This window comes from Phytophthora sojae, assembly GCF_000149755.1.
Source record: "Phytophthora sojae unplaced genomic scaffold PHYSOscaffold_1, whole genome shotgun sequence".
NCBI lineage: Eukaryota > Oomycota > Peronosporomycetes > Peronosporales > Peronosporaceae > Phytophthora > Phytophthora sojae.
This window is the reverse complement of record NW_009258115.1, coordinates 5,761,474-5,782,275: the sequence shown is the minus strand read 5'-3', so window position 1 is coordinate 5,782,275 and position 20,802 is coordinate 5,761,474. Positions and strand designations below refer to the sequence as shown.

The 20,802-nt window shown below is 54.0% G+C and overlaps 6 protein-coding genes across 6 annotated transcripts; 2 read left to right on the top strand and 4 right to left on the bottom strand.

Moving 5' to 3' along the window:
• Window positions 1–482: 482 nt before the first annotated feature.
• On the bottom strand, window positions 483–2,471 carry PHYSODRAFT_309144 (hypothetical protein; the record flags this gene model as incomplete). The annotated part of the gene is made up of 1 exon (XM_009517225.1): window positions 483–2,471. One exon carries the CDS (start codon window positions 2,469–2,471, stop codon window positions 483–485), a length of 1,989 nt encoding a protein of 662 aa, XP_009515520.1.
• A 399-nt stretch (window positions 2,472–2,870) lies between these two features.
• Window positions 2,871–3,949, bottom strand: PHYSODRAFT_477153 (hypothetical protein; the record flags this gene model as incomplete). The annotated part of the gene is made up of 6 exons (XM_009517224.1): window positions 2,871–3,014; window positions 3,102–3,170; window positions 3,244–3,309; window positions 3,392–3,619; window positions 3,692–3,769; window positions 3,830–3,949. The coding sequence occupies 6 exons, from the start codon at window positions 3,947–3,949 to the stop codon at window positions 2,871–2,873; spliced, it is 705 nt and encodes a 234-aa protein (XP_009515519.1).
• A 203-nt stretch (window positions 3,950–4,152) lies between these two features.
• On the bottom strand, window positions 4,153–5,209 carry PHYSODRAFT_475569 (hypothetical protein; the record flags this gene model as incomplete). Its single annotated transcript, XM_009517223.1, has 7 exons — window positions 4,153–4,245; window positions 4,318–4,361; window positions 4,428–4,474; window positions 4,557–4,635; window positions 4,715–4,778; window positions 4,867–4,941; window positions 5,015–5,209. The coding sequence occupies 7 exons, from the start codon at window positions 5,207–5,209 to the stop codon at window positions 4,153–4,155; spliced, it is 597 nt and encodes a 198-aa protein (XP_009515518.1).
• A 191-nt stretch (window positions 5,210–5,400) lies between these two features.
• PHYSODRAFT_445056 (hypothetical protein) lies at window positions 5,401–6,721 on the top strand (the record flags this gene model as incomplete). Its single annotated transcript, XM_009517222.1, has 6 exons — window positions 5,401–5,547; window positions 5,620–5,676; window positions 5,753–6,202; window positions 6,289–6,367; window positions 6,449–6,525; window positions 6,605–6,721. Coding segments are annotated over 6 exons (927 nt in total), but the record flags the coding sequence as incomplete, so codon positions are not given.
• An 88-nt stretch (window positions 6,722–6,809) lies between these two features.
• On the bottom strand, window positions 6,810–9,248 carry PHYSODRAFT_551960 (hypothetical protein; the record flags this gene model as incomplete). Its single annotated transcript, XM_009517221.1, has 6 exons — window positions 6,810–7,192; window positions 7,269–7,521; window positions 7,600–7,653; window positions 7,728–8,116; window positions 8,199–8,427; window positions 8,509–9,248. 6 exons carry the CDS (start codon window positions 9,246–9,248, stop codon window positions 6,914–6,916), a joined length of 1,944 nt encoding a protein of 647 aa, XP_009515516.1. The 3' UTR covers window positions 6,810–6,913.
• Window positions 9,249–10,002: 754 nt separating this feature from the next.
• On the top strand, window positions 10,003–10,473 carry PHYSODRAFT_437295 (hypothetical protein; the record flags this gene model as incomplete). Its single annotated transcript, XM_009517220.1, has 1 exon — window positions 10,003–10,473. A coding segment is annotated over one exon (471 nt), but the record flags the coding sequence as incomplete, so codon positions are not given.
• Window positions 10,474–20,802: the final 10,329 nt, after the last annotated feature.

Here is a 20,802-nt window from a genome sequence, read left to right as displayed (position 1 = left end):
GACTCGGCAGCGATCGAGATCCACTCCAGTGCATGCAAACAACGTTCACACACGTCCACTGCGTTAATACATGTACGCATTGTCTAGTGCGTGCTGTATAACTGTCTTGCTCAATGTCCAGCGCTTCGGCTCTTGCAATCGCAACTCGCTGAGCTCACCCTGGGACAGAGTTCCTGCAATCGTGGTAATGCATAGAGTTGGCTCTTGGCCAACAAGGCCCTAGCTCCGCAAGCTGCTTCCAGTCCACAACACTACATGCTCTTGCCGCTACCCTATCGAAGTACCCGCTCAGCGAACACAACGATCGAGCTGGAGCTGACACTCGTGTGCCTGTCGTTGAGACACGGAATAATGCAGTCATAGGCAATCAGGTAGCATTGGGCCAGATCCCTCACTAGTTTTGACAAACAATCAAAGCCCTGTGGACATACGGTTTGCATTTTATGGTGACAAGTCAACTCACTACAATATCTCTTTATTCTTCAGTAAGGCAGTGCTGGCTTCCGCGGAAACTTAGGTGGGTCGAAGCAGCACACCATATGTTCGTCTGGGGCGGGAGCATCAACCAAGGTGAACCGCTTGCAGGTACTGGCGTCAGGACCCACAATGACAAACACTCGGGGAACGCTCGTGGGGATGCTATCATTTTCATCAATAGCCTCCTTCAACTTCCGCCAGAGCTCTGGCTGGAATATCTTCCGATCGCCGACAGTGGTGCTGACGCAGGCCACAATCTTCTCCTTCATACTGCTCCCTCGCAGAGTGGCCTCGCAAATAACCACTGCGTCGACAAAAGGGAACTCAACGCACTCAGGATGCCAATATGTTCCCGGGGCGAGCTTAGGCATGTGTGCATAGCACTTATCCTCCGTTCTGCATGTACCCTCACATTGAACAGACTGGCCTCCCAGCTCGATTCGATCGTACCTTTGGTTCGAGCACGTTGGGTCAAAGTTAACCACGACGTTCACCATCTGAACAGGATACCACTTCGTTGCCTGGTGGAGCGCACCATGAAAGCATTGTTCATATGCCGCGCCACAAAATCCAGATCGGGCTTTTTGAGCACACTCATAGTTCCCAATGAGATTTTCCCAGTCCATAAAGCGTCCAATCCGTTTGAATGCATATCCGCAGTCTACCTGGGTTAGCCAATGGCACACGTGCCAATAGTGGTCTTCATCGTTGGGGTCCAGAACGTAGTGCCGCCGAACTCGGTCATATGACTCGCTCACTTGCAAACCAGCTTGATGCAGCGATTCCAAGTCAACCGATTGAGCATTTTCCACTATGCCACAGATGCTATCTATTCCGTTTTTCACATCTTCGCGATGCTTGAGAAAATTACGGAGACTTCCACCACTATAGAAGTATTGTGCCTCCACAAGTTCTTTCACGGTTTTCTGTTGTTCGTGGCCAAATCCCGTCGATCTTTTCCAGTCGTCCGGTTTCGATTCAGCATATTGAAGTAGATCACTGTGTTGCCATCCTGGTAGTACCACAGCGCAAGCTGAGTCGTCAAAACAAATATCGTCTTCCATTGGAGACGCAATGAGTTGGAACGGGAGCAAGCCAAACAGATGGCCTGCTTCCTTTCTGGAATAGCCATCAATCAACACGAAAGCATCTTGAAATTCTTTCCTGTCAGGAAGCGAAGCAATTTTTGCAGACGTCAGATTCGCCATTCGAATGCACGAGCCCTTCGCACCATCAAGGTAGACCACTGCACTCGCTTCTGAAAATCCCCGCAGACGTCGTACCACCAAAACTTTTTTCTTCTCGACAAGCGCCACATAAAGACTTACAAGCATAACAAAGCACGATTTGCCGACACCCGCCGAGCCCACAAGCACAACCCGCTTCTCTCTTTTCGACAGAATCCGCATGACCAGCCCCCAAAGCACAAGTCCCTCCTGCCGTACGAAGTAAGACGACGGAAAGCCACCGAATCCCTTGCAGAACTCGTGCAGGGTTTGTGTCGCAACAAATCCAGAGAAGACAAGCTGGGCCCCAGGCCCAGCTTGTCTTTTCTGTCTCAATATATCAAACAGAAACTTCCACTCTTCAGCGGATACCCCGATTTTCTCCACCTCCCCAAATGACTGCTCCGACCGCTTCCTCTTGCCAGCGATATCAGGCTCAACCTCTATCTCCGATGATTTCGACGGAGCTGGGACCAGAATGTGGACGGAGTTTGCGTCACGGCCCTTCAAAATTCCAACCAATTGACTCATCGACGCCAAATGGCCTCTCGCCAGCAAGGATCGGGCTGGCCGCGCGTCGCCGTTCTCAATAGCCTGCACCTCGGCTGCAGAGAGCCACTGGCCACTGTCATTCTTGGCCAGATACAGCCGCAGCTGAGCGGCGTTAAAGTCTCCAAAGATCTCCACGGCCTCGTTCTTGATCGTCTTCTGTAGCTCCCAAACGCGATCGGTTCCCTTGACAGTCACTGGAAACGCCGTCCCGACCATCCCCACGATCAAGCACCACACCTCCATCTCCTCGGGCTCTGGTTCCTGGCGGGCCAGCTCCAAGGGTTTATCTTCCTGCTCATGCTCGTGTTCCTCGTGCAGCTCCTGTTGCTGCCCGTCCTGGCGGAGCTCCTCGGCCGGGGGCTCCTCCATCGTGTCCTTGTGTACCAAACTGGTTTGCATTTTCAAACGTTTCGCAGACCCGCGAAGAGAATAACCTCTTGGGCGATGTATGTCGAGCGCGCTAGTCTTGATATTTGTATTCAAACCGTGCCATCGCCCGGTTTTTGTGCGATTATTATTCACAATAATTCCACGAAATAGACAATAGGATCGAGGTTTTTCACATAGAAGTGGTCAAGCTCTATTGATGTCTATGCGGCCCTTCCTATGATGTTCTCAGAGAAACTCAAAGCTACCCAGCTCAACCAACGACACTTCCGCCTCTTCTCGCTTCTCGAGATTCTTGACCTTCACACTCTGTTGCTCGATTTCCGCACCTCCCAGGATCACAGCATGGGTACTGCCGTAGCGTTCAGCAGCCTGCAGCATTAAAGATGAACAACGAGGCGTTAGTCTACGTGAAGCGAGATGCACTTGTTGTCATACACAGAGCACAGCATTCGTTACCTTCATCTGCTTCTTCATATTCCCGCGACCATGGCAAAAGTGAACCGTCAGGCCACGCTGACGAAGCGTCTGCACAAATGAGACATAGAAGGTATGAGTGGAGACCGCCTTGCAAAGCGTGTGGTCCAGTCGATCTGTTTACCTGAGCAACTAGCATGGCTTCGTGCAGCACTCGACTCGAATCATCGCCTGAAAGAACCGGAACAACCTGTGGAGCATTAATCGAAACAAGAAGTATCCTTAGACAACGAAAACAAATTTTCCAGCTTGGCGATGTGTAGATTGCGTACCGCGACTGAGATCGCAGTCTCGATTGGCATCTCTCGAAGCAGGTTAAGCCGATCAACTCCAGCAGCCCAGCCCGCGCAAGCTGTCGCAGGCCCTCCTAACGACTCTGCGAGACCATCGTAGCAGCCACCAGCTAGCACTGCAATCCCTCCTGTTGTTGCTTCCACACTGCTAGAAGCTGCAGATGCGGGCTTTTCAACAAACTCAAAAACAGTGTTGCTGTAGTAATCCTGCCACCGTGAACGAAGACCAATCAGTACCTTTAACTAGCCTGAACTCGATCCAATGACACAAGAACGCACCAGCCCTCTCACGAGGCGAGGATTGTGCTGGAAGGCAATGCTCAACGCATCCAGACCACCGAGAACTTGATCAAATCGCTGTGAAAATAAAACGTCAGCCGGATAGCATTAACAGCAACCGCAAACATAACCTCCTACCGTTCTGGATTCGTCGGAAAGAAAATCCTTAAGCTGAGGAGCGTCGATAATAATCTTTTGGTCGGCCTCACTCTTGGAGTCCAAAATTCGGAGAACACTTCCTCGCTCGAGGCTAACCATTTCAAACGAACTCCGTTAGTAAGCACGCAACAGAGCGTCCAAGTCTAACTAACTCACCGCTTGATACTATCCGTGGATAGTTCGTCCTTAAACTTGGAAAAGAAAGCTTCTAGCGCCGCACGGTACCTTGAGCGGCTGCAGATATAACAAGACATCAGTTAAACATTATTATACCCTCTAAATGTATTGCGCTAAGTTGCTTGTCACCTTTCGTTGTCACCCAGAGAGTTAATCTCCAGTACGACCTTGTCCTTAATGCCCAAACTTTCCAAGGCATCAGCAGCCATTGCGATGACCTGTATCGAGGTTCACCCGAGCTGCGTAAGATGATCATGAAGGAACCTGGCAAATGTGTTTATCCAGCATACCTCGGTATCGACCGATGGGCCCGAAGAACCCACAAATTCCACGCCTAACCAACGTACAATGGAAACATTAGACCAAAGTCATAACCATAAAGATATGCTACAGAACATACCGAACTGCTGGAACTCTCGGTACCTTCCGCGCTGGGGACGTTCATATCTGCACCCAATCGAGCATTACCAGTCGGCGTTCAATAATAAACTCAACTTCAACCAGGAAAGATACCCAAAGCACAACCCACCGGAACATGCTGCCCGAGTACGAGATTTTCTGCGGCAGCGAAAACAGCAAGTTGTTGCTCACAAGTGCACGCATAATACCTGCAACGTATTATACGCACGCACGAAAACCTTCAGCAACGACGCAGTACCAACGGACTCCCGTGCATCCAACCCGCACCGGCAGTGCCTTCAGGTCGCAGCGTCACACTCTTGCCCGAGTTGTCCTTAAACGTGTACATCTCCTGCAATCGCAAACGTAGCAAATGACATGAATGTGTTAATACCCAATCCATCGTCATCAAATGCAATACCGAGCAAGTTGTAGCCCACCTTCATGACGATGTCCGAGCCATCGCCCAGCGAGCGCGAGAACAAATCCGTGTATTCCAGCAGCGGCGTCTGGATCTGCACGTAGTGTACATTGTCAGAGAGGAACGCGTCCGCCAAACCACGCACTGATCGGACGATTGACACGCACCGAGCGGAATCCATAGCGCTCGACTGTGCGCTGCAGCACGTCAAGGACCTCGCGGTGCTGCTGCGAGTCGTCAGCCAGCAAGTCCCTGGTGCCTCTGACGCGACTGACGGCCTTCGGCTTGGCGGCCTCCGCGAGCCAGCGCCGCGTCCCGTTCGCCTGCACAGGCCTCGAGCACCGCAGCCGTAGCCCCAGCATCGTCAGCCTCTCACTTCACTCGCCTTGTAAGTTGCGGCGTATTTTTGGCGAATCAAATCGCACTGCCCCATCTGCTGGTTGGTGTACGGACACTCGAGGCGACGCCAGAAGCCTCGACGATGAACCAGGAGCAGCAGCAGCAGCAGGAGGCGGCCGACGCCGCGAGCCCGAGCAAGGCGCCGATCGCGCCCATTGACGCCAAACTCGTGCGCCACACGCGTCGATGCAACGGCCGCGAAGTCTGCTCCTGCATGCTGCGCGTGGAGAGCGCCTACTTTCAGAAGAACCTGGTCGGAAAGGCAGCCGCCAAGAAGCGCCGAGCGGACACCAAGGCTGCAGTGGTCGCTGCGGCGAGGCCCAAGACGCGCAAGAGCCAGAAAGTGACCAACATCCAGCAGCTCAACTACGAGCTCAAGCTGCACATTGCTGCGTTCCTGCCGCCTATTGCGCTCGGTCGGTTGGGAATGGTGCGTGCTGCTGAAGGAAGGAGACTGCGAGATAGTCGTGTTGCTGACGAGTGTGCTGTGGCCTGCTGAATGACAGGCAAACAAAGCTTTCCGGCACGACGTGGAGGTCATGGCCAAGCAGGCAACGGGGGAATTTATGGCTGAAGCTGAGCAGGGCAAGCTGCTCAAGCAAGAGAAGCCCAAGGCGACTGAGTCGTGGTCACAATTCATGCACAACCAAATGACGTGTGTGCACAAGATCTTCGTCTACTACACAGGCTACAAGACAGGAGCGATGAGACAGCAGTTCCCGCACTGGGCGTTTGGCACTATCTGTGTGGACCCGAACGAGCCGCATCGGATCATCCTGCCGAACACGTGGACATTTCATGGTCATAACCCATGGCTTCAGCGGCGCGGGAACGGAAAAGACGGCGAGTGGCTGTTGACGAAGAAGTACGCGGCGGATAAAGCTCCAAAGGACTTCTTGGAGCACGTCAAAACGTGGGCAAGCTCCTTACGGCCAGGCTCGATGCTAGCAATCGCAGTAGGTTACAATTATGCTTGCACGAGCAGAATCCAAGCACGGGGACTAATTTGGTGGCGGCGGATTGCTCAATTGTCTGCGTACAGTATCAGAATGTTGGATCACAGGAACCAGCGTGGTGGGAGGCGCAAGCGTGGTATATATGGCGGGGTGACGGCAAGCAATGTAAGTATGATATATTTTGGCTGAGCTCTTGAGAGACGGGATCGCAGCTAACAGTTCCGTTTAATTAAACGTTGACGGCAGACCCTGCAATCGTGTACGATCCTGAGACGGATACCCGCACAGAAATCCACCCCGACGATCTGGTTGAGCACTTCAGGGTGAGCTTTTTCCTGTGCGATAGCGAAAACAGGGACGCGACTAACAGCCAGAATGGTTATGATGTTCCCGTTGGTATAGACACACCCGTTGCACGTGATCGACGTGTCAACCAAACCCGGCGCACTATGCCGACGGTGCACCATTCAGAACAGGACGTTCAAATACTGTCACGTGGACAAAGGCCACCCCATGCTGTAGCCTTGTTCCCAGTTCGTGCTTCCTGTCCCGCTGAGAAGTAAAACTAGCGACAGATAGTAGATGAGCAGAACAAGTTTCACTTTGTGTAAGCTTCACCTTGACCGCTTCATTGATTCTCAGGTTCATGCTTTCGACCTCATGTTCATCCTATCAAAAATAAAAAAATAAAAAGCTGTTCCTACCACAGGTTTACACCGCGATGACAGGCTGTCTACGAGGTCCTGTGAGCTTGGACAGACCTGCCTTGAATAGACTCCTCTTTTCCTTGGCGTTGCCACGTCGGAAGCGCAGCACAAGTGGGCGCTTCGCATCGTTCAGCGCCCACAGCGTGTGCTTCAGACCCGCGTGCTCGATGTTCGCGTTGCCAATCGCAACAAGGCAATCGCCCGGGTTCACAGCTGCAGCTTGGCCCTGACTACGTCGCACAATGAGACGCGGCGATCTCTTGGAGCCGTCAAGCTTGGGCGCCTATACGCACGAACAAGTAGAATCAGTGAGACGACTAAATTGGTGCTAACAAAAACACAATTCGCGAAAATCGTACCAGCTGAAGTCCAAGAGGGCCCTTGCGACTAATGGAAATCTCATACTCGTTAGCCTTGGCAGTCCTCAGTGTCGAAACACTAACGACTCCCATTGCCACAATCTTGTACACACCCGTGATACTCGTGACGGCTGGGTGCTCGGCGACTTCGTGGGTAGTAATCGTCTCATCAGCTGAAAACTCAGCTTCTTCTCCTTCATATTCCTCCTCCACAGTGGCTTCACACACGCTTTCAGTGATCTCCCGAGCTCGGCTGTACAAGCAACATACATTAAAACGTCAGATCTAATAGCACACCAGCGCCCGCACGTAGCGATTTTATAATACGTACGTAGTAGATCCTCTCCGAACAACCGTTGAAGGTTTATCCGACTTCGGTGCTGGCCTAGTAAGCGAGATCATACCGTTTCGTTAGAACAAATTTTGATACACCAAGCTATTGCGCACATCACTGCTTACCTGGCAGAGCTCGACAGTTTCTTGGACTTCTTCGACGACCGTGAGCTCTTAAGTTCTTTCAGAACCAAGTTGTTGACACTTCCCATCGAGACAGTGGTTCCCGTGTCAAGGTTCTTGACGCACAAGTTGCTTTCAGCCACCGAGGTTGGCAGCTGAATTGGCGTCGGCTCGTATTTCTCGTAAACGATACGATACAGTGATGGTCGGTCCAGTGTCTCTACGTCCAGCGTAATTGTGCCCACATCGCCAGGAGGGATGCTGAAAGTCTTGGACACTTGAAGCCACAGTGCCACATCGGAGTTCATGTCGACCACGCGGATGCGGTCAAGCGGACTGTGACCAGGAGGGGCCTGGAACGTAATCTTGAGGGGCTTGCCAAGATCGCAGTTCTACAGCAGAAGAGAAATATAAAAATTTGTAAGTGCTTTTGCAGATGCATGAATCAATCACAGCTATTTGCCGCCCGCATACCGATTTGCACTTGACACTGTAGCCCGTCTTCTCCGCCTGGCGACGGAAGAAGGCCCAGGCTGCACAAACATTTTGCTCGTGCTGCAGCTGCTCCGTGTGCTGCAGCAGGCTTTTCGCACGTGCCACCTTGGGGATGTTGAAGTCTTCGGGGCCGTATCCGTACGGGTTGAACTCGACGCGAGCTCCACGTCGAATGAGTTCCGCAGCCACATCATCGGCTCCGCTAGCACTGATCGTAAGTCAAATCGCACACGGCGCAACAATTAGTACACAAACATAGCGATCCAAGAACTATCTACGTAGCACATACCAAGCATAATGCAGACAGCTCCAGCCTAGCTGGTCCTTGTGGTTCATATCACATCCGGCGTCCAGCAGAATAATCGCAATGTGCAGACGAGCATCGGTGTCGCACTTGCTGGCCAGCATGACGAGGTTGCGCTGGCGGTTGTCCAGGTACTGCACCTGCACTCCACGCTCAATGGCGACCTTCACACCTTCCACCGACCCAGTGCGGATAGCGTGCAGCAGCGTCTGCAGCAACGCCGCCTTCATAAGACGAGTGATCTGCGTGTTGGACTCCATGGCTCGCACGCGCCAGCTCTTGGACGCCAACGGGACAAACGGCCGGCGCACGACTGAGCCCGACTCGGCACTTCTGGCAGTAGCAGGGCGCGTGGGTAGCGTCCGCTTCTGCTGCTGCTGCTCTTGCTTTTCCTTCTCCTCGTTCTTCCACGAGTCGTCACTCGGCGTCTCGAGCTCCGGCTCGTCCTGCGTCTTGGCAGTCGTCGGCTTCTCCTCCAGCTCAACCTCAGCGGCGTCAACGGCTTCCACAGGCTGCTCGGTTGGCTCGTCAGCCGCCGTCTTTTCCTTCGACGTTCCAGTCTCGTCGCTCGCCTCTTCCGGCTCGATCTCGGCCTCTACGTGCGAGGCGTCCTCCTGCTTGTCTGCTGGCGCTGCGTCCTCTGCGATGGCGCTGGCGTCGCTTCCGCTTCGGCGCTTGTCCACCGGGTCCAGACTGGGCTCAGCGGCGCTGCGTGTGTCTCGCATGCTGGGCGATTCCACGGGGGAGGATAGCATTGGCACGTGCAGGACCTAGAAAGAGTCGACGCTTGTGGCGGGGCGCGGAAGACACGAGACTGGTGTAGACCGGATGCAAATTTTTTGTTCGTTTCCAAAGAGTCGGAGGTGGATTCAGATGTCAACGGGGAAAGCCTAGCGAAAGGCATGATTCGAGCAGCTGCTGGAAACCGACAATGTATCGGGATCAGCACTATGATACAGCATCAAATTGGGCTGCGATACGAAAAGGCAAGGATGCCCTCCGCGATGGGAGCACTGTACTGCTTCGGGCCCCGATGATCGGGCTGGTGGATCAGGCTGGGCGGCGATGGAGATGCCCAGCACGCAGGCCGTGCTGCCCTTCTCGATTGAACATGTACTGAAGCCGTCGCAGTGAAAACGCCCGACACGTGCGTGCTGAAACGTTATGTGGCTTCCATGGATGCTCGACGGTTGGGCCGTCGAGTCTATTGTTGGCATTGACGTCCTGCGGACCTGCCCCGACGACGCAGCGTTCGCAATCGCTTGGCGCTCGCTAAATGGAACGTTTTGCCTCGGAATAAATAGCAAAGCGCCAAGGATACTCGGATCAGAAAGTGAAGATGATGGCAACAGTGACAGCGAGCAGCGTACACACAATTAGCAGCTCTCGCGGAGTGCGGGGGGGGCGGATCCACGGCTTACATCGCAACTTGCCTGGTCTCACGTCGATAAGGCTATCGTATCTCGCAGCTGCGGAGTCATGTATCTCGCCGACGACTGCTTCCACTCGAGCATCACGTGCCAACCTGACAGCCTCAGGCCAAAGCTCGTGGCGAAGCTGTTGAACGTGAAGCCCAGTCCGCGCGTGGGGACCCCTACGCAGTACGTGCTGCAGTGCACACTCGACAGGACGGACTTGGAGTGGACCGTGGAGCGCCGGTACTCGGATTTTCGCGAGCTGAGGAAGGTACTGCACGCGTTCTTCTTGCGCCGCGGCGGGGGTGCCCGTCCGCAGTGCTTTGGGTGTGCTTGGTTCGCCCAAACGCTGCGCGGGTACTGGTTCCCACGACGACACCTCCTGTGCTCGCGCTCGCCCGACGTGGTCAACCAGCGCCGCGTTGGACTCCACCAGTTCGTGCTGATACTAGCGTCGCACACGTTCTCAGCGGTGCCCAAGTGTACCTCCTGCGCCGACGCCATCTTCCCGATCGTGCGCGACTTCTTCTTGCGGGGCGCTATCCTTCCCGACAATCTAAGCTTGAAAACCCTGCAGCGAGCACTGCAGCCCAGCAACTTTTCGCCAGTGTCCGATCCGAGCAAGAGCAAGATCGAGTTTCGCAAAAAGCGCTCCGTCTGGAAGGTGCTGCAGATGGAGAAGCCCGTGTTCTCCAAGCTCAGCGAGTACAAACAGCAGCAGACGAAGGGGCGAAGGCGGCAACGGGCTATTAGGCCGTGCTCACCACTAGAAGACGGCTGGAGAGTAGCTTTGGAGGCCTCCTCCAGCGATAGTGTCGTCAGCTGTGAAGCCTAACGACGCGAAATATAACTTATTGAGCCCACAACCATCTGTAGCCATGCATGAACGAACACTTCAACTTCAGTTTTGTGTTAGTAACGGGTATTGTCCAAAAACGCCCTCCGATTTGAGGTCCTACGTAGGACTTTTGCTCCTACGTAAGGTCTCATAAAAGTTAGTACCGAGGGCAGTAAAACCCGGTATAAACAAAAACTGAAAGTAAACTGAGCGAATGACTTGCAAAGGTAGGCTGCAAGTCAGCGCGTTCAGTACCGTTATACCTGTAGCACATGTACGTAGCTCCACGCTGAGCACGGTGACCTGGGTGCGGTGCTGCCTGAGTCTCCGCCTGTACGAGTGTGGCCAAACTATGCACTTGCCACAGATGCTTTCAGGCGCACTGGCCTGATCCAGTCCTACGAAGGACTCGTTAGCCCTACGAAGGTCCAAATGGCCAGCTTAACTTGGCCATTTAGGTGAAGACGGAGCTCCTACGTAGGACTTTCGTAATCCGATGCAAGGCCAACAGCAAATCCTAGGTTGAGCCCTACCCCCTCCTTCTTAAGACCACCTTTTCGAGGTCAGATTGGCCAAAGTTTTGGAAAGCACTAGTCACAACCAGGCATGTCCGGAGGGGACATTTTGCAAATCATGCCCCCTTTTAGATAATATCTAATAGATCTACGGGGGTGGGGAATCCCCACTGGGGATTTTCAAAGGGGTGGCCCGATCAGTAATGTATCGCTGTGTATTGAAATCTAAAACGGGGCGGTACAAGAATGCATAATAATGTATAAGAATGTAAACGTGGTGGCCTACGCTAGAGTGCTTGGTTTGAAGAGCAACGCGCACTAGGCAGCTGCTTGGTACCTGGACATCTTGTCCGCCAAACGCATGAGCTTAAAGTATTGTCGACATTGCAACTCACCTTCCATCGCGTAGTTGCTGAGTGCGGACCCATCGTACGCGTCAGCGTGCTGAAGTCACCCTCTACTGTGTGGATTCCTGGCGCAATACTAGCGAGACCGACACAACCTCGGCCAGCAGCTTAAAGTTGCCAAACGAGGCCGCCTACTCTCAGACAATCTCGAGTGTCACTTCACGCGCCGAGTTTCGTTGGCTTTCAAGCCGGGGCGACATTCAGACTTCTTGCTGAAGCAGTGCAGCAGTTGTTAGGTTTGGTTTCAGATATCGGTTGTTGCCGTGGCGCCGAATCGAGCCTTCAACTTAAGACTGAGCCGCTAGCAGACGCGTGATCCGTGTACTATATTATATCGATAGGAGAAGTAGGAGGTTCCTCGCGGCAATTTTTGTTGATGTCGAGCTGATACACGACACGGTTCCGATGAAAACGGCGATGGCCTCAGCTACCGCTCCAACGAGTTCAGTCTGAGTCATTGGATGTTGGGGTATGGCGGGATCTATATCGTAGTCGGCGTCGTTTTGATCCGACTGCTCGTCTGGAAAGGGCTCTTCGTCTGAAAATTTTCCAGTGGGAAAGCGTCTTCCAGCTCGGCGACGTCCGTCCCAGCGCGGATCTGGGCTTCTGTGGCGGTCTCATGTCTTTTGTCTCCGACGGCCATGCAGCTAAATAGCGCCAACGACTTCAATGAGCACAACTTAAGGTGGTTGGCCGCTTTGATCTTTTCCACATTCGTAGAGCTGTCTTCCGTGCTCCTCTCGTGTTAAGACTGCAGCAATCGCACAAACTTATCCAGACTGAGTATTGTAGTTGCGAACCTTGCTTCGCGCTGTGTGCGCTGATTCGAATAGCTTAGGGAAACCCAATATACATGTACATGTAGTAGGAAGCCATGCCCATTTCAGGGTCTAATCTGAAGTAGGTCAATGTTATGAGCGATGCTAGTGACACCATGCACCATGCTGGTGGTCTATTTGCTACTATAGTCGCTTATATACATGTCCTGTAGTCCTAACACACGCTACCAGGTCAAAAATCGGATGTAAAGTACAATCTATTCCCTTCATCATCAGGATTTCCTTAGTTAAGAGGGGGGGCACTCTTGGCAACTTTAAAAGGGGTATTTCGTTATTTTCCTGTCAACAGCACCCCCTCACGAGTCACAACCTTACCCATTTTTGGTTTCATATAAACTAGCCGAGCGCCGCCGCTACGCGGCGGTGATTTTTTAGTTTGTTGGCGCTTCGCTCGCTATGCTCGCTCCGCTATTGGAGCAGACTGCCTACGCTTCGCTACGGCAGTGGCGGACCCGTTCCGCTCGCCTCATCGGCTCGCTGCACTACTCTCAATGTCAGGTTAGTAATACAGAGGCCGGGGTGGGTCCTGCGGGGGGGGGGGGTCGCTAAGGAGGGCCCTCGTTACAACCAGGGCATTTGGGTAAACAGATGACAGTAGGTAACGCTTTGAAATGGGCAACTAGAAAACCCAAAACCAGTGACCCGCATTAGCTCGAGAGGGTCACAGGCGACGGCACGCTAGAGCTGAAGACGCTGCAGACACTGCTACATTAAGCCCAAAGCAGCAACTCAAGCAATCACAGGGAAACATGTCATGGCAACCACAGAGGAGACCTCGGAGGAGCCTTCGGGGGGGGGGGGGCCTTCGGAGGGGACCTCGGAGGACACCGTGGAGTAGACAGCGGAGGCGGCCACGGAGAAGACTACGGAGAAGACCATGTAGTAAATGTTGGAAAAGGTAAGGCGCCGCGGGGATTGAACTCACAACATACCTGTAGAACACAGCTCGTTAGACCGTTACACCATACAGGCGCCCCGGTCGTCGTCTCTTCGGGCTGGGACTTGACACTGTCTGATTGCATATTCCAACCCCCCCCCCTCAATCGAGAGTGTCAGGACCTCCTGATTGCGACCTTTCCTGCAGCTTGTTGGTCCGACTCCAACGCCTTTGCTGCAATGACCTCCCTGGGTTTAAGGCCACCCGTGTCTCCCCCTGGAGACACATTCCGTTCACAGACACCTCGTGTTATGACACGAACCACACAACCATCACTACGGTCCACATTCCAGCAACCTTCACCTGACTAGTGCCACAGTCGACCCTTCGACCGTAACAAGTGCTACCATGTTGGAAAAGGTAGGGCGCCGCGGGGATTGAACTCACGACATACCTGTAGAACACAGCTCGTTAGACCGTTACACCATACAGGCGCCCCGGTCGTCGTCTCTTCGGGCTGGGACTTGACACTGTCTGATTGCATATTCCAACACCCCCCCTCAATCGAGAGTGTCAGGACCTCCTGATTGCGACCTTTCCTGCAGCTTGTTGGTCCGACTCCAACGCCTTTGCTGCAATGACCTCCCTGGGTTTAAGGCCACCCGTGTCTCCCCCTGGAGACACATTCCGTTCACAGACACCTCGTGTTATGACACGAACCACACAACCATCACTACGGTCCACATTCCAGCAACCTTCACCTGACTAGTGCCACAGTCGACCCTTCGACCGTAACAAGTGCTACCATGTTGGAAAAGGTAGGGCGCCGCGGGGATTGAACTCACGACATACCTGTAGAACACAGCTCGTTAGACCGTTACACCATACAGGCGCCCCGGTCGTCGTCTCTTCGGGCTGGGACTTGACACTGTCTGATTGCATATTCCAACACCCCCCCTCAATCGAGAGTGTCAGGACCTCCTGATTGCGACCTTTCCTGCAGCTTGTTGGTCCGACTCCAACGCCTTTGCTGCAATGACCTCCCTGGGTTTAAGGCCACCCGTGTCTCCCCCTGGAGACACATTCCGTTCACAGACACCTCGTGTTATGACACGAACCACACAACCATCACTACGGTCCACATTCCAGCAACCTTCACCTGACTAGTGCCACAGTCGACCCTTCGACCGTAACAAGTGCTACCATGTTGGAAAAGGTAGGGCGCCGCGGGGATTGAACTCACGACATACCTGTAGAACACAGCTCGTTAGACCGTTACACCATACAGGCGCCCCGGTCGTCGTCTCTTCGGGCTGGGACTTGACACTGTCTGATTGCATATTCCAACACCCCCCCCTCAATCGAGAGTGTCAGGACCTCCTGATTGCGACCTTTCCTGCAGCTTGTTGGTCCGACTCCAACGCCTTTGCTGCAATGACCTCCCTGGGTTTAAGGCCACCCGTGTCTCCAGGGGGAGACACATTCCGTTCACAGACACCTCGTGTTATGACACGAACCACACAACCATCACTACGGTCCACATTCCAGCAACCTTCACCTGACTAGTGCCACAGTCGACCCTTCGACCGTAACAAGTGCTACCATGTTGGAAAAGGTAAGGCGCCGCGGGGATTGAACTCACGACATACCTGTAGAACACAGCTCGTTAGACCGTTACACCATACAGGCGCCCCGGTCGTCGTCTCTTCGGGCTGGGACTTGACACTGTCTGATTGCATATTCCAACACCCCCCCCTCAATCGAGAGTGTCAGGACCTCCTGATTGCGACCTTTCCTGCAGCTTGTTGGTCCGACTCCAACGCCTTTGCTGCAATGACCTCCTTGGGTTTAAGGCCACCCGTGTCTCCCCCTGGAGACACATTCCGTTCACAGACACCTCGTGTTATGACACGAACCACACAACCATCACTACGGTCCACATTCCAGCAACCTTCACCTGACTAGTGCCACAGTCGACCCTTCGACCGTAACAAGTGCTACCATGTTGGAAAAGGTAGGGCGCCGCGGGGATTGAACTCACGACATACCTGTAGAACACAGCTCGTTAGACCGTTACACCATACAGGCGTCCCGGTCGTCGTCTCTTCGGGCTGGGACTTGACACTGTCTGATTGCATATTCCAACACCCCCCCTCAATCGAGAGTGTCAGGACCTCCTGATTGCGACCTTTCCTGCAGCTTGTTGGTCCGACTCCAACGCCTTTGCTGCAATGACCTCCCTGGGTTTAAGGCCACCCGTGTCTCCCCCTGGAGACACATTCCGTTCACAGACACCTCGTGTTATGACACGAACCACACAACCATCACTACGGTCCACATTCCAGCAACCTTCACCTGACTAGTGCCACAGTCGACCCTTCGACCGTAACAAGTGCTACCATGTTGGAAAAGGTAGGGCGCCGCGGGGATTGAACTCACGACATACCTGTAGAACACAGCTCGTTAGACCGTTACACCATACAGGCGTCCCGGTCGTCGTCTCTTCGGGCTGGGACTTGACACTGTCTGATTGCATATTCCAACACCCCCCCTCAATCGAGAGTGTCAGGACCTCCTGATTGCGACCTTTCCTGCAGCTTGTTGGTCCGACTCCAACGCCTTTGCTGCAATGACCTCCCTGGGTTTAAGGCCACCCGTGTCTCCCCCTGGAGACACATTCCGTTCACAGACACCTCGTGTTATGACACGAACCACACAACCATCACTACGGTCCACATTCCAGCAACCTTCACCTGACTAGTGCCACAGTCGACCCTTCGACCGTAACAAGTGCTACCATGTTGGAAAAGGTAGGGCGCCGCGGGGATTGAACTCACGACATACCTGTAGAACACAGCTCGTTAGACCGTTACACCATACAGGCGCCCCGGTCGTCGTCTCTTCGGGCTGGGACTTGACACTGTCTGATTGCATATTCCAACACCCCCCCCTCAATCGAGAGTGTCAGGACCTCCTGATTGCGACCTTTCCTGCAGCTTGTTGGTCCGACTCCAACGCCTTTGCTGCAATGACCTCCCTGGGTTTAAGGCCACCCGTGTCTCCCCCTGGAGACACATTCCGTTCACAGACACCTCGTGTTATGACACGAACCACACAACCATCACTACGGTCCACATTCCAGCAACCTTCACCTGACTAGTGCCACAGTCGACCCTTCGACCGTAACAAGTGCTACCATGTTGGAAAAGGTAGGGCGCCGCGGGGATTGAACTCACGACATACCTGTAGAACACAGCTCGTTAGACCGTTACACCATACAGGCGCCCCGGTCGTCGTCTCTTCGGGCTGGGACTTGACACTGTCTGATTGCATATTCCAACACCCCCCCCTCAATCGAGAGTGTCAGGACCTCCTGATTGCGACCTTTCCTGCAGCTTGTTGGTCCGACTCCAACGCCTTTGCTGCAATGACCTCCCTGGGTTTAAGGCCACCCGTGTCTCCCCCTGGAGACACATTCCGTTCACAGACACCTCGTGTTATGACACGAACCACACAACCATCACTACGGTCCACATTCCAGCAACCTTCACCTGACTAGTGCCACAGTCGACCCTTCGACCGTAACAAGTGCTACCATGTTGGAAAAGGTAGGGCGCCGCGGGGATTGAACTCACGACATACCTGTAGAACACAGCTCGTTAGACCGTTACACCATACAGGCGCCCCGGTCGTCGTCTCTTCGGGCTGGGACTTGACACTGTCTGATTGCATATTCCAACACCCCCCCCTCAATCGAGAGTGTCAGGACCTCCTGATTGCGACCTTTCCTGCAGCTTGTTGGTCCGACTCCAACGCCTTTGCTGCAATGACCTCCCTGGGTTTAAGGCCACCCGTGTCTCCCCCTGGAGACACATTCCGTTCACAGACACCTCGTGTTATGACACGAACCACACAACCATCACTACGGTCCACATTCCAGCAACCTTCACCTGACTAGTGCCACAGTCGACCCTTCGACCGTAACAAGTGCTACCATGTTGGAAAAGGTAGGGCGCCGCGGGGATTGAACTCACGACATACCTGTAGAACACAGCTCGTTAGACCGTTACACCATACAGGCGTCCCGGTCGTCGTCTCTTCGGGCTGGGACTTGACACTGTCTGATTGCATATTCCAACACCCCCCCCTCAATCGAGAGTGTCAGGACCTCCTGATTGCGACCTTTCCTGCAGCTTGTTGGTCCGACTCCAACGCCTTTGCTGCAATGACCTCCCTGGGTTTAAGGCCACCCGTGTCTCCCCCTGGAGACACATTCCGTTCACAGACACCTCGTGTTATGACACGAACCACACAACCATCACTACGGTCCACATTCCAGCAACCTTCACCTGACTAGTGCCACAGTCGACCCTTCGACCGTAACAAGTGCTACCATGTTGGAAAAGGTAGGGCGCCGCGGGGATTGAACTCACAACATACCTGTAGAACACAGCTCGTTAGACCGTTACACCATACAGGCGTCCCGGTCGTCGTCTCTTCGGGCTGGGACTTGACACTGTCTGATTGCATATTCTAACACCCCCCCCTCAATCGAGTGTCAGGACCTCCTGATTGCGACCTTTCCTGCAGCTTGTTGGTCCGACTCCAACGCCTTTGCTGCAATGACCTCCCTGGGTTTAAGGCCACCCGTGTCTCCCCCTGGAGACACATTCCGTTCACAGACACCTCGTGTTATGACACGAACCACACAACCATCACTACGGTCCACATTCCAGCAACCTTCACCTGACTAGTGCCACAGTCGACCCTTCGACCGTAACAAGTGCTACCATGTTGGAAAAGGTAGGGCGCCGCGGGGATTGAACTCACGACATACCTGTAGAACACAGCTCGTTAGACCGTTACACCATACAGGCGCCCCGGTCGTCGTCTCTTCGGGCTGGGACTTGACACTGTCTGATTGCATATTCCAACACCCCCCCCTCAATCGAGAGTGTCAGGACCTCCTGATTGCGACCTTTCCTGCAGCTTGTTGGTCCGACTCCAACGCCTTTGCTGCAATGACCTCCCTGGGTTTAAGGCCACCCGTGTCTCCCCCTGGAGACACATTCCGTTCACAGACACCTCGTGTTATGACACGAACCACACAACCATCACTACGGTCCACATTCCAGCAACCTTCACCTGACTAGTGCCACAGTCGACCCTTCGACCGTAACAAGTGCTACCATGTTGGAAAAGGTAGGGCGCCGCGGGGATTGAACTCACGACATACCTGTAGAACACAGCTCGTTAGACCGTTACACCATACAGGCGTCCCGGTCGTCGTCTCTTTGGGCTGGGACTTGACACTGTCTGATTGCATATTCCAACAGTAAACGGCGGAGAAGATAGCGAAGGCGGCCATGGAGGAGACCCCGGAGGAGACCACGGAGAAGACCACGGAGTATACAGCGGAGGAGACGGCGGAGCAGACCTCGAAGAAGACCGTAGAGTACACAGCGGAAACGAGGGTGTGGACCGGCGTCTGGAGGATCATGCCGAGAGCCGTGGAGTAGAGCCCTGCCGTGGCAACGGCCCTCTCGACTACGCATAGGAGTTACTGCTGAGGAATGGGCCCTTGAAATAGCGTTTGTGATCCTCGTAGGCAAGACTTATCTGCTCATATCCTTTTTGAGCACCCCCAACGCACACAAATTCAGTTTTATTCTACCTTTCTATCATTGGTATAAGGTTCCATTGGACGCCTACCAAAAACGAACAAATCACCCAACATATTTAAATTTAAGAAAACTTATATTTACTCAGACAATTACTCGTTCAGCTCGCTTCCAGCAGTAGGCCCTGCCTCTGCGTTGGTCTTCGTGGTGTCTGTGCCCTGCGCAGACACGCTCTTCTTCTCCTTGTTCTTGTTGGTATCTGTGCCCCGCACAGACACGTTCTTTGGCGCTTGTCGGCGTCTGTGCCCTGCCCAGACGCGCGGTTCTTGGCTTTACTTCGTGTCGTTGCGGCTGACACTGTGCAAGTGTCAGCGGCATTCTGCGGCTGCTGCGTTGCAGTCGGAGATCCTCCCCCACCTAAGGAAGAAGCCATCATCCCGAGTAGACTCGGGAGACGTGGGTGCCTCACGTAGAACGGTGTATGTCCAGTCGAGGCATGCACCGAGTTGTTGATGGCGAACTTCACCATCGGCAGGCACTCGCTTCAGTGTTGGAACGAGTGAGCGTAGCTCTTGAGCACGTCAACGAGCACGCGATTCACGCGCTCGGTTTGTCCGTCCGTCTGCGGATGGTCCGCAGTCGACATCGAAAGTTGACTCCCAAGAAGTGTAAACACTTCTTGCCAAAGGTGCGCAGCGAAGCGCGGGTCTCGATCCGACACAATGTCGATCAGCATGCCATGGTGTTTGAACACCATGTCGACGAACAGACGTGCAGTCTGCTTCGCAGTCACTTCAGCGAGTACGGCAGCAAGATGTACCATCTTGCTGAAGCGGTCAACAAAGACCACAACGCCCGTGTGCCCCTGGCTGTCCGGGGAAAAGACCGAACACGAAGTCCAAAGACATGGACTGCCAACACTCCAACGGAGGCGGGAGTGACAGCAAGGGAGCCTGCGCGATAGGCGCAGGCTTCACACGTTGACAAACCTCGCAAGCACGGACGTACTTGCGCACCCATTTATACTGGTTGGCCCAGTAGAAGTCCCGCGTGAGAAGAAGGTATGTCTTCTCACGGCCCGGATGCCCCGCAGTCGGTGCATCGTGATACTCATACATGACCCTGAGTCGCAGGTCATGGTCATTGGGCACGACAACGCGGACCGCGTTGTCGTCGACTGCACTGTAGAGTAATAACCCGTCGTGCACCCGATAACGGTGTGCACGAGCACGAAGATGCTTCGGCAGCTTCTGACAAGCTTTGTCAGAAGGCGCTGAGCCATAGGCGAGCAAGAGCTTCGTGTCCGCGTCGTGCGCGTACGCGACCTTCACGTCGTCCAACAGTGACGACGTTGGGGTGCTCGATCGCATGGCGTCAATGGCATTGACGTCGGCATCAGTCATGGCGTAGTCAGGTCGACGCGAGAGCGCGTCGGCCACCACATTGAGTCTTCCGGGTTTGTACTCAACCCGGAAGTTATACTCTGCGAAGAATGAGAGCCATCTCGCCATCCGTTGCGAGATGTGCGGCGACTTCACAGCTGTCCGCAGCGACGCGTGGTCCGTATAGACCACGAACGGTTTGCTTCCGAGTAGATACACTCGGAACTTCGCGAGTGCGTACATCATGGCAAGGAGCTCCTTGTCATGTACCGGGTAGTTGCGCTCAGCTGGCTTCAGCTGACGCGATTGGTAGTAGACGACACGATCACGGCCCTCGTGATCGTGCTGCATCAACGCACATCCGATTGCGAAGTCGGATGCGTCA